At 39.7% G+C, this 22,573-nt stretch overlaps 1 protein-coding gene across 1 annotated transcript in view; it reads left to right on the plus strand.

The window, feature by feature from the left end:
* Nucleotides 1-22,573, plus strand: part of TESK2 (testis associated actin remodelling kinase 2) — a 126,185-nt gene that overhangs the window by 65,892 nt on the left and 37,720 nt on the right. The window contains exon 3 of the mRNA XM_023727126.1: nucleotides 21,309-21,357. Coding sequence (XP_023582894.1) covers nucleotides 21,309-21,357 — 49 coding nt within the window. The remainder of the gene's footprint in view (nucleotides 1-21,308; nucleotides 21,358-22,573) is intronic.

Below are 22,573 nucleotides of genomic sequence, written 5' to 3' on the forward strand. Positions count from 1 at the left end.
CCTGTTTGTTAATTTGTTCACTCTCCAAGGCAGGGAGAATGACTCCGGGCGTGTTACGGATCCTACTTCTGGCCCAGGGGACTCAGCAGTTGCTAAAGCTGGTCTGGGACCTAGTGTAGAGCAGGGAGCTGGGAGGTAAATGGGAGAGAGGTTTTTCCCTAAGGGGATGTTTTTGATCCGCAGGGTAGACTGTACGCAATTACTTATCTTTTGCTGATCAAGAGCTGCTTCTCACTGATTCTGGGTGGCTGTGTAGACTCTCTGGCACTGGGTCTCTCCCGGTGCAGAAGACACGCCTCCTGACCACCACCACTTGTCTGCCTCACCGCTCACCCCCGAGCTGTTCAGGCCTGAAGGGCTCAGGCTCTCGCCATGTCAGGTCTGTCAACTTCTCACTGGTTCCAAACCATCTCTCCCTCCCACTGCCACTCAGTCTGGTTCCTCAACTCTGCCTTTGATGTTCAGGGCTCCCAGATTGCCATATATAATCAATTCACTTGTTGTTTTTGATCTTTGTTGTAAGAGGGCCCACCAGAAGTGTCTGACTACTCTGCCATCTTGGCCCCACCCCCTGAGCATCTTTTTATCTGCTTGTTAACTATTTGAATAACCTCTTTGGTAAACTATTTCTTCTTAAAGTTCTCTGCCCGTTTTTTAATTGGATTGTTTGTCTTTTTGTTGTTTAAGTTATAGGAGTTTTATATAGTTTTTGGATAGTAAGCCTTTATCTGATGCATGGTTACTAAAAATCTGCTCCCATTCTGTAGGGTTATTTTTCCCCTTTTGATAAAGTCCTTTGATGTACAAAAGTACTTAATTTTCATGAGATCCCATTTATCTATTTTGTCTTTTGTTGCTCAGGCTTTTGTTATCATACCAGATAATCTTTTGCCAAACACTAAGTCCCACAGCCTTATGCTTACACTTTCTTCTAAGACTTGTATGGTTTTACTTTTCATATTTAGGTCCTTGATCCATTTTGAATTGGTTTTTGTGTATGGTGTGAGGCATGGATCCTGATTCATTCTACTGCATGTAGAAATCCAGTTTTCCCAGTACTATTTATTGAGGAGACTCTTCCTTCCCTCACTGAATGGACTTAGCACCCTTGTCAAAAATAAATTGTATGGATTTATTTCTGGACTTTTGATTCTATTTCCCTGGTCTATATGTCTATTATTATACCAGTATCAGGATATTTTAATTACTGTGGCTTTGTGGTATGTTTTGAAATCAGGAAGTGTGAGTTTACCTACTTTATTCTCCTTCAAAATTGCTTTAGCTATCTATTCGGGATCCCTTGCCATTCCATATAAATTTGAGGATTGGCTTTTTCTGTTTCTGCAAAGAAGGCTGTTGGAATTTTGATGAATATTTCATTGAATTTATAGATTGCTTTGGGCAGTATTGACATCTTAACTATAGTAAACCTTCCAATCCATGAACACAGAATATCCTTCCGTTTATTTAGTTCTTTAATTTCTTTTAGTAATGTTTTATAATTTTCTGTGTACAAGTCTTTCACATTCCTGGTTAAATTTATTCCTGGGTACTTTATTCTTTTAGATGCTATTGTAAATGATAATGTTTCCTTAATTTCCTTTTGAGATTACTCATTGCTGACATATAGAAACATGACTAATTTTTTAACAGTCTACATGTACAATTTAGTTGACATTGATTACATTCTTTGAGTTGTGCAACCATTCCCTCCCTCCTTTTCTGAGTAGTTCTTCTCATTAACATAAACTCACTGCCCCCTAAGGTTCTGATCTAATCTTTCGAGTTGCTGTTGTCAATTTGATCCTATATAGATAGTTCTAAAACAGCATAGTGCTCAAGGCAGACATTTTTTACTAAGTCAGCTGTCATGTTTTGAATTATGTCCCCCAAAAAATGTGTGCATCAATTTGGCTAGGCCATGATTCCTGGTACTGTGTGATTTTCCTCTATGTTGTAAACCTGCCTTTATGATGTTAATGAGGGAGGGTGGGTGGCAATTGTGTTAGTAAGGCAGGACCTGATCTACAAGACTGGATTGTGTCCTGAGGCAATCTCTGAGATATAAAAGACAGAAGAGAGCAGTGAGATGGGGAACCTCATAACCATCAAGATAGCAGTGCTGGGAGCAAAGCGTGTCCTTTGGACCGGGGTCCCTCCACAGAGAAGCTCCTAGTCCAGGGGAATACTGAAGAGAAGAAGGCCGACAGAGAGGAAAAAGCCTTCCCCTTGAGCTGACGTCCTGAATTTGGACTTTTAGCCTACTTTGACTGTGAGGAAATAAACTTCTCTTCGTTAAAACATCCATTTGTGGTATTTCTGTTATAGCAGTACTAGATGACTAAGACATCAGCTAAACTATTGTTCAGTTCTAAGATGATTTCAAGGAATATTATTGGTTTAAAGTTTATCTCAGGGCAGTAGTTTTAGGGGTTCATCCACCCTCCATGGCTCCAGAAAGTCCAGAGTCCATGAAGATTTGAAATTCTGTTCTGCATTTCCACTCTTTTGATCGGGATTATTCTACGGAATCTTTGATCAAAATGTTCAGTAATGGTAGCTGGGCACCATCCAGTTCTTCTGGTCTCATAGCAAAGGAGGCAGTTGTTCATGGAGGCAGTTAGCCACACATTCCATATCCTCTTCCTGTTCCTGACTCTTCTTCTTCCTCTGTTGCTCCAGGCAAATAGAGATCAATTGCTGTGCCTTGGATGGCCATTTGCAAGCTTTTAAGACCCCAGGCACTATGCAACGATCTAGGAGGTAGAACGGAAGCACTAAACACATTATTTGGCCAACTAACTGAGATGTCCTAGGAAACTATGACCCTAAATCTCCAAGCCAAGAATCCAAATCACATAAGGTATTTGGTTGTACATAAGCAGCCTCAGCAGCTACTCATTTTTTTTGGTCATTGTTATAAATATATCTGTGATGGTTAAGATTGTGTGTCAACTTGGCTGGGCCATGATTCTCCGTGTTTTAATGTAATCACTCCCATGATTGAATATACTGTGAGTAGCCAGTCAGGTGAAAGGGAGTCTCCTTGGGGGTGTGGCCCACATCTGTGTATAAGCAGACATTCTGGCTTTTTACTCTCTCTGGATCCTGCGGCTGCTTCCTGTCGTCTCATCTCCCGTTCTTGGGACTTGAGCTGTCAGCTTATCTGCCGAACCTGGGATTCATCAATCTGCACAGCCTGTGAGTGGGAGCCCTGCTCTCCAACCTTCCAATCTTGGGCTTGCCAGCTTCTGCAGCTGTGTGACTTGGGAGAGGCCTCTACCCTGATTCACGGACTTGGGACGTTCTAGCCTCTACAATCACTGTTTCCTTGATATAATCTCTCTATATGTATTTATACACTTTACTGGTTTTGCTTCTCTAGAGAACCCAGCCTAAGACAATATCTATCACACAACATTTGCCAGTTCAACTTTTTACAGGTAAACAGCTTATTAACAGCAATTATAATAATTGGCTGTGCAACCATAGCCTTAATGAATATGATTTTTCCATCACCGTTAACCCCCCTACCCTCTCCCTCCCACCCCTGGTAACCACTAATAAACTTTGGTCTCTGTATATTTGCCTTTTCTTGTCTTTTTATATAAGTGAGGTCATACAATATTTGTTCTTTTGTGATTGACTTATTTCACTCAGCGTAATGTTTTCAAGCTGCATCCATACTGTAGCATGTATCAAGACTACATTTCTCCTGCTGGCTGAGTAGTATTCCATTGTATGTATGTACCACATTTTGTTTATCCATCCATCTGTTGATGGGCATTTAGGTTGTTTCCACCTTTTGTCTATTGTGAATAGTGGTGTAATGAACATTGGTATACAAGTCTCTTTCTGAGTCTCTGCTTTTAAGTCTTTTAGGTATATACCTGGGAGTGGAATTGCTGGGTCATATGTTAGTTCGGTTGGTTTTTTGAGGAACCACCATGCTGTCTCCCACAACAGCTCTTCCATTTTGCATTCCCGCCAGCAATGGATAAGGGTTCCAGTTTCCCCACATCCATGCCAACATTTATAATTTTCTTCCTTTTTTTTTTAAATTTTAGCCATCGTAGTGGGAGTGAAATGTTATGTCATTGTGGTTTTGATTTGCATCTCTGCAATGGCTAATGATGCTGAGCATCTTTTCATGTGTTTGGTGGCCATTTGAATGGGGATCCTTTGAATGTGACCGTTTACTTCTCTCTCGCTGCTTTCAGGATTCTCTCTTTATCTTTAAATTTTGAGAGCCTAACTATGAGGGTGTTGCTGTCAATCTCTTTGAGTTTATCCTGCTTAGAATTCTTTCACCTTTCTGGATTTGTAGATTCGTGTCCTTTGTTAGATTGGGGAAATTTTCTGTCATTATTTCTTCAAATATTCTGTCTATCCCTTTCTCTCATTCCTTCTGGAATTCCCATGATGTGTATATTAGGTTTCTTGTTGTTGTCCCATAATTCCGTTAAAGTGTGCTCAGCCTTCTTGAGCCTCTGTTCAAGAGCATCTGTAATTTTAACTATATTATCCTCTAATTCGCTGATTCTTCTGCCTGATTAAATCTCTTGGTAAGTCCTTCTGTTGTGTTTCTCATTTCAGTTATCACCCCTTTCAGTTGCAGTATCTCCTTTTTTTAGATCCTCATTTTGTTCTTGCATGTTTTCCTTATTTCTTTTAGCTCTTTGTCTTGTTTTTTCTTAGTTCTTTAATTATGTTTAATGTTGTTGTATTATATTCTTCCCCTTTTTTTCATTATGTAGTCATCCCTAGATGTACTTTCACTCCCTTTGAGAAACACAGCTAATTTTTGTGTGTGGACCTTGTACCCTGCCACTCTACTCAATTCATTTATTAGTTCTAATAGCTTTCCTATAGAATCTTCGGGGTTTTCTGTGTATAGGAACATGTCATCTGCAAGTAAAGTAGTTTTACTTCCTCCTTCCCAATTTGGAAACCTTTTATTTTGTTTTCTAGCCTAATTGCTCTGGCTAGTACATCCAGAATGATGTTGAATAGAAGAGATAAGAGTAGGCATCCTTGTTCTTGATCTTAATGAGAAGGGTCTCAGTCTTTCTCCATTGAGTAAGATGTTAGCTGTGGGTTTTTCATAAATGCCCTTTACTATATTGAGGAATTTCACTTCTATTCTTTTCTTGTTGTTGAGTGTTTTTTATCATGAAAGGGTGTTGCATTTTGTCAAATGCCTTTTCTGCATTGATTGAGATGATCATGTGGTTCTTTTCCCTTATTTTATTAATGTGGTGTGTTACATTGATTGACTTTCTAATGTTGAACCACCCTTGCACTCCTTGATCATGGTGTATAATCCTTTTAATATGTTTTTGGATTCAGTTTGCTAGTATTTTGTTAAGTATTTTTGCATCTGTGTTCATTAGGGGTATTGGTCTTTAGTTTTCTTTTCTTGTGGTGTCCTTGTCTAGCTTTGGTATCAGGGTAATGCTAACCCAAACCCAGACCCATTGCTGTCGAGTTGGTTCCAACTCATAGCAACCCTATGTACAACAGAACAAAACACCACCCGGTCCTGTGCCATCCTCATGATCATTGTTATGCTTGTGCCCATTGTTGCAGCCACTGTGTCAATCCATCTCACTGAGGATCTTCCTCTTTTTCAGTGACCCTCTACTTTACCAAGCATGATGTCCAAGGCTGTACTCTTTACAGAAGCAGACTGCCACATCTTTCTCCCTTGGAGTAGTTGGTGGGTTCTAACCGCCAACCTTTCAGTTAGCAGCCAAGTGCTTAACTACTGCGCCACCAGGGCTCCTGGAGGGTAATGCTAACCTCGTAGAATGAGTTCGGTAATAAACTTTTGAAAAGGGACAACATTTATTCCATCCTTGAGTTTTTCTATTACCCAGTAGTTTTTAAGCAAGGTGTTGTTCAGTTTCCATGTATTTGATTTTTTTTTGCTTGCTATTTCTGTTATTGATTTCTATTTTTATGGCATTATGATCAGAAAAGATGCTTTATATTATTTCAATGTTTTGGATTTTGTTGAGGCTTGCTTTGTGGCCTGAAATGTGATCTATTCTGGAGAATGTTCCACGTGCATTGGAAAAGAATGTATACTATGCCACCGTTGGGTGGAGTGTTCTGTGTATGTCTATGAGGTCAAGTTGGTTGGTTGTGGCATTCAGATCTTCTGTATCTTTATTGAGTTTCTTTCTAGATGTTCTATCCTTCACCAAAAGTGGTGTGTTGAAGTCTCCTACTATTATTGTGGAACCATCTATTTCTCTTTTCAATGCTGTTAGAGTTTGTTTTATATATTTTGGAGCCCTGTCACTGGGTGTGTATATGGTTATGTTCTCCTGGTTTATTGACCCTTTAATCATTATATAGTGTCCTTCGTTATCTTTTATGGTGGATTTTGCTTTAAAGTCTATTTTATCAGAGCTTAATATTGCTACTCCTGCTCTTTTTTGGTTATTGTTTACTTGATATATTTATTTCCATCCTTTGAGTTTTAGTTTATGCCTTTGTGTCTAAGGTGTGTCTCTTATAGATAGCATATAGATGGATCGTGTTTTTTTTTATCCATTTGGCCACTGTTTGTCTCTTTACTGATGCGAAGAGGGACAGCATTTAAACTTTACTGTTTTAACTCTGAGCTTCATACAGAACTGTGAGCTCAATAAATATTTGACTGACTAGATCTGAATGCCACCAGGAACATGAGAACGTTATTTGCAAAGATTCAAAGCCCAAAGTTAATCCGAGAACTGGACATTATCGCATAAGGTAGTGATCTATAAAGTCGTTTTTTTTATTATGTACCTATTAGTTTTCTATGGCTGCCATAATAAATTACCACAAACCTTATGAGTTAAAACAACACAAATTTATTATGTTACAGTTCTATCTGACACAGGTGTCCCTAGGCTAAAATCAAGGTGTCAGCAGGGCTGCATACCTTTTTCGAGGCTGTAGAGGAGAATCCATTTCCTTGCCTTTTACAGCATCTAACTGCTGCCCCCATTCCTTGTCTCATAGTCCATTCCGTCTTCAGAACTAGCATTGTCTGGTCAGGTCTTTCTTCTATCACATCACTCTGACATTCTCTTTTCTTCCTCCCTCTCCACCTTTAAGGACCCTTGTGATTACATTGGGCCCGCCTAGATAATCCAGATTAATCATCCTATTTTAAAGTCAGTTGAATAGCAACATTAATTCCATTTGCAACTTTAATTCCCCTTTGTCATATAACAGCATATTCACAGGTTCTGAGGATTAGGATGTGGACATCTTTGGGGTGGGCATTATTCTGCCTACCATAGTATCCCATTAAGAAAATATTTTTATACAACAAAAAGACAAATAATCCAATTAAAAACTGAGCAAAGGATATGAACAGACACTTCACCACAGAAGACATTCAGGTGGCTAACAGACACATGAGGAAATGCTCACAATCACTAGCCATTAGAGAAATGCAAATCAAAACTACAATGAGATACCATTTCACCCCGACGTCACTGGCACTAATTTTTTAAAAAACCCAGAAAATAACAAATGTTGCAGAGGCTGCGGGGAGATTGTAACTCTTAGGCACTTCTGGTGGGAATGCAAAATGATACAACCATTTTGGAAAATGATATGGCACTTCCTTAAAAAGCTAGAAATAGAAATACCATATGATCCAGCAATCCCACTCCTAGGACTATATGGTAGAGAAGTAAGAGCCGTCACATGATTAGACATATGTACACCGATGTTCATTGCAGCATTATTTACAATAGCAAAGAGATGGAAACAACCTAGATGCCCATCAGCAGATGAATGGATAAACAAACTATGGCACATACACACAATGGAATACTATACAACAATAAAGAACAATGATGAACCTGTGAAACACAACATGGATGAATCTGGAGGGCATCATGCTAAGTGAAATAAGACAATCACAAAAGGCCAAATATTGTATGAGACCGCTACTATAAAAACTCAGCAAAAGGTTTACACACAAAAAGAAACAATCTTTGATGGTTATGAGAAAGGGGAGGGGTGGGGAGGGAAAAATAAATAGACAATAGATAGGTGGTAACTTTGGTGAAGGGTAAGACAGTACACAGTACTGGGGAAGCCAGCACAACTTGACCAAGGCAAGGTCATGGAAGCTTCATAGACACATCCAAACTCCTTGGGCTGAGGGCTGGGGACCATGGTCTCAGGGGACATCTAGCTCAATTGACATAACATAATTTATAAAGAAAATATTCTACATCCTAATTTGGTGAGTAGCATCTGGGGTCTTAAAAACGTGTGAGCGGCCATTTAAGATAATCCACTGGTCCCACCCCATCTGGAGCAAGGGAGAATGAAGAAAACCAAAGACACAAGGGAAAGATTAGTCCAAAGGACTAACGGACCACAACTACCAAAGCCTCTACCAGACTGAGTCCAGCACAACTAGATGGTGCCTGGCTACCGCCACTGACTGCTCTGACAGGGATCACAATTGCGGGTCCCGCTCAGAGCTGGAGAAAAATGTAGAACAAAATTCAAACTCACACACACACAAAAAGGCCAAACCTACTGGTCTGACAGAGACTGGAGAAACACCAAGAGTATGGCCCCCGGATACCCTTTTAACTCAGTACTGAACTCACTCCTGAGGTTTACCCTTCAAGCCCATAAAACAAAATGAGACTAAATGGGCACACCAGCCCAGGGGCAAGGGCAAGAAGGGAGGAGGGGATAGGAAAGCTGATAATGGGGAACCCAAGGTCGAGAAGGTGAGAGGGTTAACATGTCCGTGGGATTGGCAACCAATGTCACAGAACGATATGTGTATTAATTGTTTAATGAGAAACTAACTTGCTCTGTAAACCTTCATCTAAAGCACAATAAAAAAAGAAAATATTTTTAGCACATCCCCATTTTCTGTCAATCCATAATTAAATGTTATAAAATGCAATTTTTTTTTTATATAAAATTCACATAAGTAAAAGTTCTAATTTTCTTCCCATACTCCAAGAATAATCTCACTCATTTCCCATTTTGGAGACTAGGGTCCAGGAAAGATCCTCCCTTGGAATAAGAATTTTAACTTTTAATTAAATTAACTTTTAATTTAAATGTAATTAAATTTAAATTAAATATTTACTGAGCACTGAGTATGAACATGGAGCCCTGGTAGTGCAGTGGTTAAGAGCTCAGTTGCTAACCAAAATATCGGCAGTTCGAATCCACCAGCCACTCCTTGGAAACCCTATGGGGCGGTTCTGCCTGTCCTGTAGGGTCACTATGAGTCATAATTGACTCGATGGCAACAGGTTTAACTATGAACAAGAGTCCCTGGGTGGTGCAAGTGATTAAGCGCTAGACTACTAACCAAAAAGTTGGTGGTTCAAACCCACCCAGAGATGTCTTGGAAGTAAGGTCCAGTGATCTGCTTCCGAAAGGTCACAGCCTTGAAAACCCTATGAAGCAGTTCTAGTCTGCACACTTGGTGTCACCACGAGTTAAATTTGACTCAACCAGCAACAGCAACAATGTCAACGAGTATGAACAAGGCAGTGTTTTAGCTGTATATTGAGACACAAAACTGCGTAGTGTATTTAGTCTAGGTGGATTAACTACTATAGTAAACAACATGAAATCTCATTGGCTTAAAAATTTGTTCTTTATTTATGTCCCAGTCCAATGCAGGTTGAGTGGGGGTGGAGCGGAGCTCTTTCTCACCTAGGCCAGGGCCTCATAGATTCCTCCACTGAATCTTCTGAGTCTGCTGGCAGATGAGGGAAGAAAATGTGGAGGATAGGGTTGAGGTAAGAGACAGGTCTAAAAATGACAAGATTACTTCTGCCCATATGCCACTGGCCAGAGCTCAGTGTATGGTCCTAACCAACTACAGTAGACACTGGGAAACGTAGTCTACTACAGGAGGAAAAGGGAAGCAATTTAGTGAACAAGAAGCCATTCTTTTTCAAACACAGGATCCCTGCCGTCAAGAACCTTCTAATTTAGTGGAGGAAGTAAACATAGATACAACTCAATATAATAGAAGGCAGAGCTGGATAAGTGCAACAATGGAGGTCTAAACAGAGTAATAAGAGTGTATAGGGAAGAGGAAGATTAATTTTCGTTGGAAAGATCATGGAAATGTTTGAAATTACATCTCTGAAATAGTGGTAATAAAAGCACCAACCTCAAAGGGCTGTTTTAAGAATTAAATAACATGTGGCAGTGGCTGGCACATTAAATGCTATATAAATAATAATGCTATTATTATTATTGTTGTTGTTGTTATTTGGAGATGTTCATGAACTGAATATTTAAGAATTGGTAGAGCTTTATAAAATGGATTCCAGACAGAGACTAGTTCTAGCAATGATATGGAATTGGGAGAGTTCAGGGCATTTTTAGGAGTGGCAGGTAGTCATATAACTAAAACAAAGTATGCAGGTGGCTGTAATAGGAGGTAAGGCCAGAGAGATTTGGGTCAGATTGTTCAGACCCTTGAATAACAAGCTAAAGAATTTGGACTTTAATCAGGGACTGAGAGCTGCCACAAAAACTTCTTAAGGGAAGGGATTGTGTCTTACTCATCTTTATATCCTCTTTATAACTATATTGAGAAGTAATATAAAATTGTGATTAGGAGTGTGGGCTCTGGAAGCCACTTCCTAGGTTTGACTCCTGACTCTGCCGCTTACTAGCTGTATGACTTTGGGCAAGTTACTTAATCTCTTTGTGCCTCAGTTTCTTCACTGGTATGACTGGAATAATAAAAGTACTACTTCATTAGGTTATTTTGAAGATTAAATGAATTAATGTGAAGTGCTTAGAACAATGCTTGCATATTAAGTACTCTTTAAGAGTTAGCTGTTATCATCATCATCATTCCCAGTGCCTGGTACATAGTAGGTACTCACTAAATATTGAATGGTCAGAGTTGTACTTGAAATTTATCCAGCGAGTGTTTATATACTGTCATATGGCAAACAAGGGAATGAAATTTGCTGTTAAGAAGCTTGTAGCCTAGTAAAGAAGATACAAGACATGTTCTAAAACATAGTTGAAGCTAGGAAGTGATAGATGCTGTAGGAGAGTGGTGTAGATGGTGGTGTAGATGGAATGCCTTGATAGTTCAGAAGCATGTTAGTTCAGAAATCACTCCTTGGTCTCGGTGGACATCTAGCTCTATTGGCATAACATAGTTTATAAAGAAAATATTGTACATCCTACTTTGATGAGCTGTCTTAAAAGCTTGTGAGTGGCCATCTAAGATACATCTACTGGTCCTACCCTGTCTGGATCAAGGGAGAATGAAGAAAACATAGACACAAGGGAAAGATTAGTCCACAACTACCACAGTTTCCACCAGACTGCGTCCAGAAGAACCAGATGGTGCCCAGCTACCACCACCGACTGCTCTGACAGGGATCTCAATAGAGGGTCCCAGACAGAGCTGGAGAAAAATGTAGAACAAAATTCAAATTCACAAAAAAAAAAAGACCAAACTTACTGGTCTGACAGAGATTGGAGAAACCCTGTGAATATGGCCCCCGGACAGCCTTTTAATTCTGTACTGAAGTCACTCCTGAGGTTCATTTACCCTTCAGCCAAAGATTAGACAGGTCTATAAAATGAACAATAATACATGTAGTTCAACTATGTATACAAGACTAAATGGGCACACTAGCCCAGCGGCAAGGACAAGAAGGCAGGAGGGGACAGGAAAGCTGGACGAATGGAAATGGGAAACCCAAGGTCAAGAAGGGGAGAGTGTTGACACGTAGCGGGGCTTGTAACCAATGTCACAAAACAATATGTATGTTAATTTTTTAATGAGAAACTGATTTTCTCTGTGAACTTTCACCTAAAGCAGAATTAAAAAAAAAAAAAAAAAGGAAAGGAAGAAATCACTTCTACTTAGAGGGAACCAAATTTGTTTTGTGGGAGGGAAGTACTTGAAGTGGGCTCTAACTATGTGGAGATGAGGCAGTGGGAACAGCCTGAGAAAAGGCGAAGGTGTGGAAAAGCATGGTGGTGACACTTTATGGGAAAGAGTAGGTCATGCTACAGGAAAGACTGAGGCAACTTAAATCGCTGATTAAAGTCTAGTTTACCTGTAGAATCAGAGTTGGGACTTTCCTGTTGGTCTTATTAACTCTAGAGCAGTGATGTTTTTTGTCTAGACAGAATCTTGCTACTCAGTGTATGGTCCATGAATCAAGTAGCATCAGCATTACCTGGAAGCTTATTAGAAATTTAGATTGTCAGGCCCCATCCCTGATCTACAGAATCAGAGCCTACAATTTAACAAGATCCTTAGGTGATTCAGTTGCACCTTTAAATTTGGGAAGCGCTGATCTAGAAGACACAAGCAACCCTCCCCACTTCTCAACGTGAATGTGTGTGGAATATTAAACTAAAAATAGCAAAGTTGAGTAATTACTCTCAAGCACATGCATTTAGAAAGCCCTCTCTTCCTGAGCTAAATAGTTCTATCTAGCGTGATTTGGGGGTGATGGTAGTGGGGAATAAGAATAATTTAGAATGCAATTTTTTAAGGTCCTGTCTTATACCAAAAACTTAAACTTTGGCATAATTAGCAATAAAAATTCCAGTGAATACTTATTGATAGTAAATGCTTTTCTAGGCACATATCACTTCCCTGTCAAGGATGAGTAATATTTCCCCTTTAAAGTATTTTTTGTTTATAGCAGCTGGAGTGATTAACTCTGCTCAAGCTGTTCTTCAAATATAAAGCTAGTGCTTGTCTCAGCTTGCCATCTCTGTGACATTGTTTTGGATGCAGTGGTGGTGGTGGTGGTGGTCTGTGTAAGGAATAAAGTAAGGGAGGGCAGGCAGAAAAGTACCACATAGAAGTAGAGTAGTGTGATGCTACTGTTACAGGGTGATGTGAGTAGGGGATAGGGAAAAAGTCAGGCAGGAAACTGTCACATGAAGCCAGTGCCTGCCTGAATGTGCTGACTATGACATCTTTGTAGATGTGGGGATAGTGGTGGTGGGCCTGCAAAGAAGGGAAGCAAGAATGTATCACACCCCAAAACAGGACTTTCTAGCTTCTAGAGGATCCACAACTTTAGAATGCAGCCACTGTTTTCCTAGTGGAATCCTGTTGCTTGGCTTCTTTATAAATATTTGATTAAATTAAATCAAATACCTCTTGACTTTTCAGCCTTGTGGCTGCCTCTAAATGGTCTTTCTTATAAAATGAGTTTACGTTGTGAAGCTCATTTGGTGATTATTGTTTCCTTAGCCAATAAATGTTTGTTTAGCATCTTATGTGCAAAACATTGTGTGTCAGACACTTTATAGAAACAAGTGATACCAGATCTGGGGAGTAAGTCAGAAATGGTAAAATACTAATAATAATAGCTAACATTTAATAATAATAATAGCTAACATTTTCTAGTGCTTATTATGTTTCAGGAGCCTAAGTTATCTCATTTAATCTTCATAATAACCATGTCGGTTAGGTAGTGTTAATATTTCCATTTGACATGTGAAGAAATTTAAATACAGAGAGGTCGTTTATAAGTCACAGAGACAGAATTCAAATACAAGCAGTCTGACTCCTAACCCAGGACCTTTTTACTTAATACTGATTAGCAGTCATTCAAGGGAAGATGAAAAGTGCTAGCAGTACTGTGGGAGGGAGATAGAGAAGGCATTAATTCTGAGGGCATCTTGTTCTTAGGTGCCGTCAAGTGGATTCCTGCTCCTAGCAACCCTGTGTACAGTAGAATGAAACACTACACAGTCCGGCGCCATCCTCACAGTCGTTGCTATGTTTGAACCTGTTGTTGCAGCCACTGTGTCAATTCATCTCATTGAGGGTCTTCTTTTTCACTGATTCTATGTCTTAGGCTGGGTTTTCTAGAGAAGAAACACCAGTAAAGCATATAAATATATATATAGAGAGAGATTTTATCAAAGAAATGGCTCATGCCGTTGTAGAGGCTGGGAAGTCCCAAGTCTGTGGGTCAGGCTGGAGACTTCTCCTGACTCAGGTAGCTGCAGGGGCTAGCAAACCCAAGACTGGTAGCTCAGACAGCAGCCCTCTGGCTCACAGGCTGTGGAGACCGACAGATAGATCAGCAGGCAAGACAGCAGGTAAACTGCTAGCTCAAGTTTTAAGAACTGGAGGTCAGACAAACAGGAGCAAGCTGCAGGATCCAGAATGAGCAAATCCCACGAGCGTTGCCAGAAAGTTCACCTATATTGGATGCAGGCCACACCCCCAGGGAAACTTCCTTTCAACAGATTGGCTACTCACAGCAGATCCCATTATGGAGGTGATCACATTATATCAGATCTCATCATGGAAGTGATTACATCATTATACAGCTGCCAAACTATATCATAACTGCCAAAAACACTGAGAATCATGGCCCAGCCAAGTAGATACTCAACCTTAACAATCACACCTTCTGTCTTACCAAGCATGATGTTCTTCTCCAGGGACTGGTCCCCCCTGATAACATCTCCAAAGTATGTGAGATGAAGTCTCGACATCGTCCCTTCCAAGGAGCACTCTGACTGTACTTCTTCCAAAACAGGCTTGTTCACCAACACCATAATTCAAAGGCATCAATTCTTCTTCGGTCTTCCTAATTTCATTGAAATCATGCAAAATCCCCTTTTTCTGTGTGAATGACTGCCTCTTGGTCTATGTACAGGTTCCTCATAAGCACAAATAAGTGTTTGGGAATTGCCATTCTTTGCGATGTTATCCATAATTTGTTATGATCCACACAGTTGAATGCCTTTACGTAGTCAATAAAACACAGGTAAACATCTTTCTGGTATTCTCTGCTTTCAGTCAAGATCCGGCTGACATCAGCAGTGCTATCCCTCATTCCATGCCCTCTTCTGACTCTGGCTTGAATTTCTGGCAGTTCCCTGTCAATGTACTGCCGCAACTATTTTTGAATGATCTTCAGCAAAATTTTACTTGTGTATGATATTAATGATATTGTTCAATGATTTCTGCATTCTTTTGGATCACCTTTCTTTGGAATGGGCACAGTTGGTTGTCCAGGTAACTGTATTCCAAATTTCTTGGCATAGATGAATGAACACCTCCAGTGCTGCATCTGTTTGTTGAAACATCTCAGTTGGTATTCTGTCAATTCCTGGAGCCTTATTTTTGGCCAGTGCCTTCAGTGCAGCTTGGACCTCTTCTTTTAATATCATTGGTTCTTGTTCATATGCTACCTCGTAAAGTGGTTGAACGTCAACTGTTTCTTTTTGGTACAGTGACTCTGTATTCCTTTGTCTTAGTCATCTAGTGCTGCTGTAACAGAAATACCACAAGTTGATGGCTTTAACAAAGGGAAGTTTATTCTGTTACAGTCTAGTAGGCTATGAGACCAAATTCAGGGTGTCAGCTCCAGGGGAAGGCTTTCTCTGTTGGCTCTGGAGGAAGGTCCTTGTCAGTCTCCCCCTGGACTAGAAGCTTCTCTGCACAGGAACCGTGTGGATCCAAAGGATGCGCTCTGCTTCTGGCACTGCTTATTTGGGTGGTATGAGGTTCCTGACTCTGTGCTTGCTTTCCTTTCCTTTTATGTCTTATAAGGTAAAAGATGGTGCAAGCCACACCCCAGGGAAACTCCCTTTGCATTGGATCAGGGATGTGACCCTTAGCAAGGGTGTTACCATCCCACCCTGTCCTCTTTAACATAAAATTACAATCACAAAATGGGGGACAACCACACAATACTGGGAATCATGGCCCAGCCAAATTGATACACACATTTTTGGGGGGGACATAATTCGATGCATGACATCCTTCCATCTTCTTTTGATGCTTTCTGCGTCATTTAGTATTTTGCCCATAGAATGCTTCAAAATTGCAACTCGAGCCTTAAATTTTTCTTCAGTTCTTTCAGCTTGAGAAATGCCAAGTGTGTTCTTCCTTTCTGGTTTTCTAACTCCAGCCCTATGCACATTCATTATAATACTTCACTTAGTCTTGTCGAGCCATCATTTGAAATCTTCTGTTCAGCTTTTTCACTTCATCGTTTCTTCCGTTCGCTTTAACTGCTCTGTGTTAAAGAGTAAGTTTCAGAGTCTCTTCTGACATCCATTTTGGTCTTTTCTTTCTTTCCTGTCTTTTTAATGACCTTGCTTTCTTCTTGTATGATGTCTTTGATGTCATCCCCCAACTCATCTGGTCTTCAGTCAAATCTGTTCCTGAGATGGTCTCCAAATTCAGGTGGGATATACTCAAGTTCATATTTTGGCTCTTGAAGACTTGTTTTAATTTTCTTCAGCTTCAACTTGAACTTGCATATGAGCGATTGATGGTCTGTTCGCAGTCAGCCCTGGCCTTGTTCTGACGGATGATTATTGAGCTTTTCCATAGTCTCTTTCCACAGATGTAGTCGATTTGACCCCTTCTCCATCCGGTAAGGTCCGTGTGTATAGTCACCGTTTATGTTGTTGAAAAAAGGTATTTGCAATGAATAAGTCGTTGGTTTTGCAAAATTCTATCATGCAATCTCTGGAGTTGTTTCTATCACCAAGGCCGTATTTTCCAGCTACTGATCCTTCTTTTTTGTTTCCAACTTTCAAATTCCAGTCACCAGTAATTATCAGTGCATTTGATTTACAGTTTCTCAATCAAGATGCATTAAGGGTATCTAGGAGAACATTACAGAGAAGATGAAATTTTATCTGATCCTAGAAGGATGATTTCTAGTAAGTGAAGTGTTCCAACTCAGGAAGGATCTTGAATCACGTTACCAGGTCTTAAAAATCATTCATGCCATTCAACAAATCTTTACTGAGAGCTTGCTTACTGTGTGCCAAATGCTATACTAGGTACTAGAAATGCAGAGATAAATAAAACTCTGAATCTTTTTTCACAGTGAGGAAAATTATAAGAGAGTGATGTGTTAAAAAGGCAGATTATAATGATTTTAGGAATGACTGAAGGTTAAAGAAATCTGGAGATAGTCTATGTAACTTACTCTTAAAATTTGGTCACAAATGAAAAGAGTGAGTTGGGGTCATTATTTAGATTGAGGGGTGAGAGAAGAATTTTTCAGAACAGGAGAAATTTAAGGATATTTGTAGTCTAGGAGAGTAGAGTCAGAGGAGGAGGAAAGATGGGTGAAGAATAAGGCTCATTGGAAAATAAGAGGTTCCAGAGGTAAGTTGAAGCAGATCAGAGAGAGTTTTAAATGATGTAAGTAAGGAATGTTGGCTTTTTTGTATAGGGAGAAGGGAGCCATTGAAGGGTTATGAAAAGGAAATGACATACTTTGTGTTTTGGAAAGGTAACCCTGATAGCCATGTAAAGGATAGTTTAGGATTGTTAATAATGGTGAAGTTAAAACCACTAACCTTTATTTGAGCTCATGCTAGACACTATGCTAACCACTATACCTGAATTATCCCTTGTAATCCTCCTAACAACCATTCAAGGTAGTGCTATTTTTATGTCCATTTTTGCAGATGAGGAAATTGAAATTTATAAAGATTAGGTAACTTGCTTAAGGTCCCCTAGGAGGGGACCATATGCTCTAGTGCAAGGGTTGTAAACTTTTTAATAAAATAGAGGGCCATTGTTTGCCAGTCCTCATGGTGCTTCAGCATAGTTTGGAAAGCCTTAATGAAGGGGAAAATGTAGTTTATCATGTTTTTCTTTACCTCTTTTTCCTGTGGTTGGATAGTGGGAATAGAATTATTCCTAGGCTGGGGTACCATTTAATCTCAGAGAAGCATCCTTTCTGTAAAAGGCTGACTAGAAACAGCAGTTTGTGCATAGAGTTCAACCATGTTCTATAAAATACTCAATCTTTTTATTACAATCTCCTTCCAAAAGAATGACCCCTAGAATGGAAATTCTATGCGGGCAGGGACTTCGTTTTATTCGCTGCTGTGTCTTTAATGCCTTGCATATAATAGCCACTCAATAAATAATTATTTAATGAATGAATAGCATAGTGACCCTCTTAATTCCAGTGATTGGGGACTTTTTTTTTTTTTTTTTTTAAATTGTGCTTTAGGTGAAAGTTTACAGCTCAAGTTAATTTCTCATACAAAAATTTATATACATATTGTTTTGTGACATTAGTTGCAGTCCCCATAATGTGGCAACACACTCCCCGTTTCCACCCCTGGTTCCCTGTGTCCATTCAACAAGTTCCTGTCACTTCCTCCCTTCTCATCCTGCCTCTGGTCTCGCGTATCTGATTGAACTAAGAAGTACACTCCTCACAAGTATTATTTTTTATTTTATAGTCCTGTCTAATTTTTGTCTAAAGAGTGGGCTTTGGGAATGGTTTTAGTTCTGCGTTAACAGACCATCTGGGGGCCATAGTTTCAGGGGTTCCTCCAGTCTCTGTCAGACCATTAAATCTGGTCTTTTTACATGAATTTGAGTTCTGCTCGCACTTTTCTCCTGCTCCATCAGGGAGTCTCTGTTGTGTTCCTGTCAGGGCAGTCATTGGTGGTAGCCGGGCACTGTCTAGTTCTTCTGGTCTCAGGCTAATGGAGTCTCTGGTTTATGTGACACTTTCTGTCTCTTGGCCTAATATTTGCCTTGTGTCTTTGATGTTCTTCATTCTCCTTTGCTCCAAGTGGAGTGGGACAAATTGATGCGTCTTAGATGGCTGCTTGAAAGATTTTAAGACCTGATTGGGGAGTTTTGAAAATGCTTAGAGAAGAGTGACCTGTACAAATGTAACCTGCCCAGATTGATTGTCTGCTCCAGGGCAACTTCCTTTCTTTTTCCCATCCAAAGTTTCTGACATTGATTGAAATCTCAAGATAACTCTATCTAAATAGCTTATACACACTGTACCCTGTTGCCCAGAAACAGCTTCAGCATTCCAAATTCAGTCCTTCAGCCCTCTGTGTTGTATATGTTCATTATTTGTTAGAGTTTTACCTGCTGCACATTAGCCCTACTCCTTCCCTTCCATATTAGATAATGAGTTATATAGTGAAGAAACTGACAGATGAATGAAGTCAAATGTCTCACTTTTACAAAACAGGTAGTGAGCAAGGATTGGGGAATGGAGAGGAGAGTGGGCATATAGGAATCAGCTTCTGCCCAACCACCTGTGACCAAACTTGATTCTTACCTGGCCCACTTTAAAGTTATTTCCAATAATAATAATGACTATAATTATGATTGCTTATATTTTATTCTTGAACTCTTACTGTGTACCAGGCACTATCATTCAGTCCTTCCAACAGTCTTATGTTGTGGATAATATTATCTAAAAACTAATGCACCACTAATAAAGAGTAGAGGGGGATTTGAACCCAGACCCTCTAACTTCAGAGCCCTTTTAATTTACTATCTATTCCACTTCCCTTCTCTTCTCTAGACAGAAGTTAGTTTCAACTAGACTTCAGAGCCTGTTTTCAGTACTACCTAGATCTTTCGTCAGGTTCTTTCCTCTCTCAATTTCCCCCCAAGTCACCAGATGAACTTATAGAAAACCAGCGGTTCACAAACCAATCATTGGAGGAACTCTGAAATTTCCACATATAGTATTTTTGGTCGAAGTAGCATGTCTTAAAAACTCTGCTGTGGTATTACAGGCAGCCAAGCATTCTTCCACATTCAGTTCCTTTTCATTCAGCATCATTTACTGAACACGCATACTATTTGCGAAGCACTGTTAGGTGCTGTGAACACAGGGGACATATATGACATGGATTCTGCCTTTATGGAACTATGGTCCTTCCAGCACAGTCACTGCTGTGCCTTGTGCTCTTGCTGGTAGTCAGTCTTTTCCCTTTTCTTTGCCCTTCCAAACTACAGCTTGCTTGGGACTTGGGTATGGTAAACGAGGCTTCATTCTTGGCAACCCAATCCCCTATTGTCACTGGCTTTGTGACATTTATCTTCCTTCTCCCACTTTATGGTAACCATCAGTCACATTTATTAATTTATGGTTTTTATTTTTAAATTACTTTTACATATAAATATGACCTGTTGGTTGGAAAAAAACTTCAAATATAACAGAAGTGTGTAAACTAAAAAAAATCACCCACTACCCCCTCAATACTAATTATTAATATTTCTAGACATTTTCTATTAATATATAAACATTTTTTACATAAATGAAACCATGCTATATTGTTTTACAGTTTGATTTTTTTCATTTAACAGTATATTTTGGGTACCTGTCTATATCACTGCATAAAGAACTACTTCATTCTTTTTAATGACTAGATAGCATTCCAAAAGAAACCTATTGCCGTCGAGTCCATTCCAACTCATAGCGACACTATAGGACAGAGTAGAGCTGCCCCATAGAGTTTCTAAGGAGCAGCTGGTGGATTCGAACTGCTGACCTTTTGATTAGCATCTGAGTTCTTAACCACTGCGCAGTGTATGAATATATCATGAGTATTTAACCAGTGTTTTATTGATGGGTATTTAGGTTAATATACATTGTTGAAGTAGATGTCCTTTTGTATCTGTTTTTGCTCACCTGAATTGAGTATATTTGTAAGATGAATTCCCAGAAATGAAATAGTTGGGTTAATTAAAGTTTTTGCTAGATATGCTCAAATACCCTTTCAAAGAGTTGTGCCAAGAAGTCAACTGGGTAAAGTTTCTGTTTTCTTACCTTCTGAACAACACTGAGTCTTATCTTAATCTTTAGATTAAAAAGTAGTATCTCCTTGTTTTAATTATGAGTGAATTTAAGAGCATTTTGATATATTTATTAGACACATTTATTTTTCTGTAAACTACGTGTATACGTTTTGCTCATTTTTCTATTGGATGGTTTATCTTTTTTAAAATTATGTATCTAGAGGAGTTTTTTGTATGTTAAAGAAGTTAGCCCTTTGTCATTCCAGCAGTCTTTACAGTTTGTTGTTTGTAAAGTTACAGACTTTGAGATTTAGTAGTTCAATCCACTTACTTTGTAGGTAAGGAATCTGAGTCCCAAAGGTTAGTGATTTTTTTTTTTTTTTTTAAATGAGCATGTAGTCGGGTAGTGTCAGAGTTGAAACTAGTATCAAGTTTCCTTATTGCCAATTTGGTACTTTTGCCGTTATACCATGCTGTTTTTAAGGTTTACTACCCTCCATCTTCCACCATTGCTTTTACCATAAGGTCTTTCCACAACCAGTTGTTCCGTGGTAAACTTAGAAATTCACCAGTCTGGCATGGAATGGAAGGATTGAGAGGCTTACCGGGTTGTACAGGAACCCAGGGGGCTTCACAGGTATTGGCTTGTTTTTAATGCATGTATAACTGAACTAGTTTCTCTGGATGGCGTTTGTGTCCTGTCCTTTTCGTTTGTCTAAAAACAATCTGTTTTGTTTCGTAGGTTCATGGGTGTATGTGTACATCAAGGACAGTTGCACGCACTTACAGAGGTAAGAATTCAATAAGCATGTTGAAGTGACTTCTTTGCCTTAGTTTCAGCATTTATGGTACTATGGTAATTATTGCTTGCATATGTAAACAAAATGTACATGCATTTGTGTTTATGTAAAAGTGGCAACAGTGCTTTCTTTGTTGCCAGGGTACGATGACCACAATTCTTAAAAACCCTTGGGTTCCCTGATAATACCTGGTGAATACTCTGTCAATATGAGTGTCTTAGTTATTTAGTACTGCTGTAACAGAATACCTCAAGTGGATGGCTTTAATAAACGGAAATTTATTTTCTCACAGTTTAGGAGGCTAGAAGTCCAAATTCAGAGCGCCGGCTCTAGGGGAAGGCTTTCTGTCTCTGTTGTCCCTGGAGGAAGGTCCTTGTCTCTTCAGCTTCTGCTTCCTGGTTCCTTAGAGATCTCCATGTATCTTGGCATCTCTCTTACCCCATCTCTTTTTGCTCACTTATTTAATCTCTTTTATGTCTCAGAAGAGATTGACTCAAGATACACTCTACACTAATCCTGCCTCATTAACATAAAAAAGACAACCCAGTCCCAAATACGATTATAACCATAGGCATAAAAAAACCAAGACCAAACCCGTTGCCATCAAGTCTATTCCGACTCATAGCAACGCTGTAGGACAGAGTAGAACTTCCCCATAGGGTTTCCAAGGAGCACCTGGTGAATTCGAACTGTCGATCTTTTGGTTAGCAGCTGAACTCTTCTTAACCACTACGCCACCAGGCTTTCCACCATGGGCATAGAGGTTAGGATTTACAACACATATTTTTGGGGCACATAATTCAATCCGTAACAATGAGTCTCAAGCATATTGGTTCTTGCTGCCTGGAAGAAACCCTCCTAAGCCAGAGGATAGCCTCACTTGGCTGCTATAAGAACGGCTTGGGGGTGGTATCTGACCTCCTCCAACTCCACAAGAGGGAAGGAGAACCAATATCAACAGCCCAGGGCTGCTTCCTGTGAGGTGGAGGTCAGACACGCCTCCTTTGTTCACCATCTCTACCAATTCTGACACCAACTGTCCCTCCCTCAGCACTCTTTATTGGGTTCGATAATTCATTGCAATGGCCACACATAACTCACAGACGATACTCACAATTATGGGGTTTATTAGGGAAGTAACAGTTACAATTCAGGCTCAAGAAGACTCAGGATATAGTTCTTCCATCAGGATAGTCTCTCCCCAGCT

The sequence above is a fragment of the Trichechus manatus genome, unplaced genomic scaffold (assembly GCF_000243295.1).
Source record: "Trichechus manatus latirostris isolate Lorelei unplaced genomic scaffold, TriManLat1.0 scaffold00015, whole genome shotgun sequence".
Taxonomy (NCBI): domain Eukaryota; kingdom Metazoa; phylum Chordata; class Mammalia; order Sirenia; family Trichechidae; genus Trichechus; species Trichechus manatus.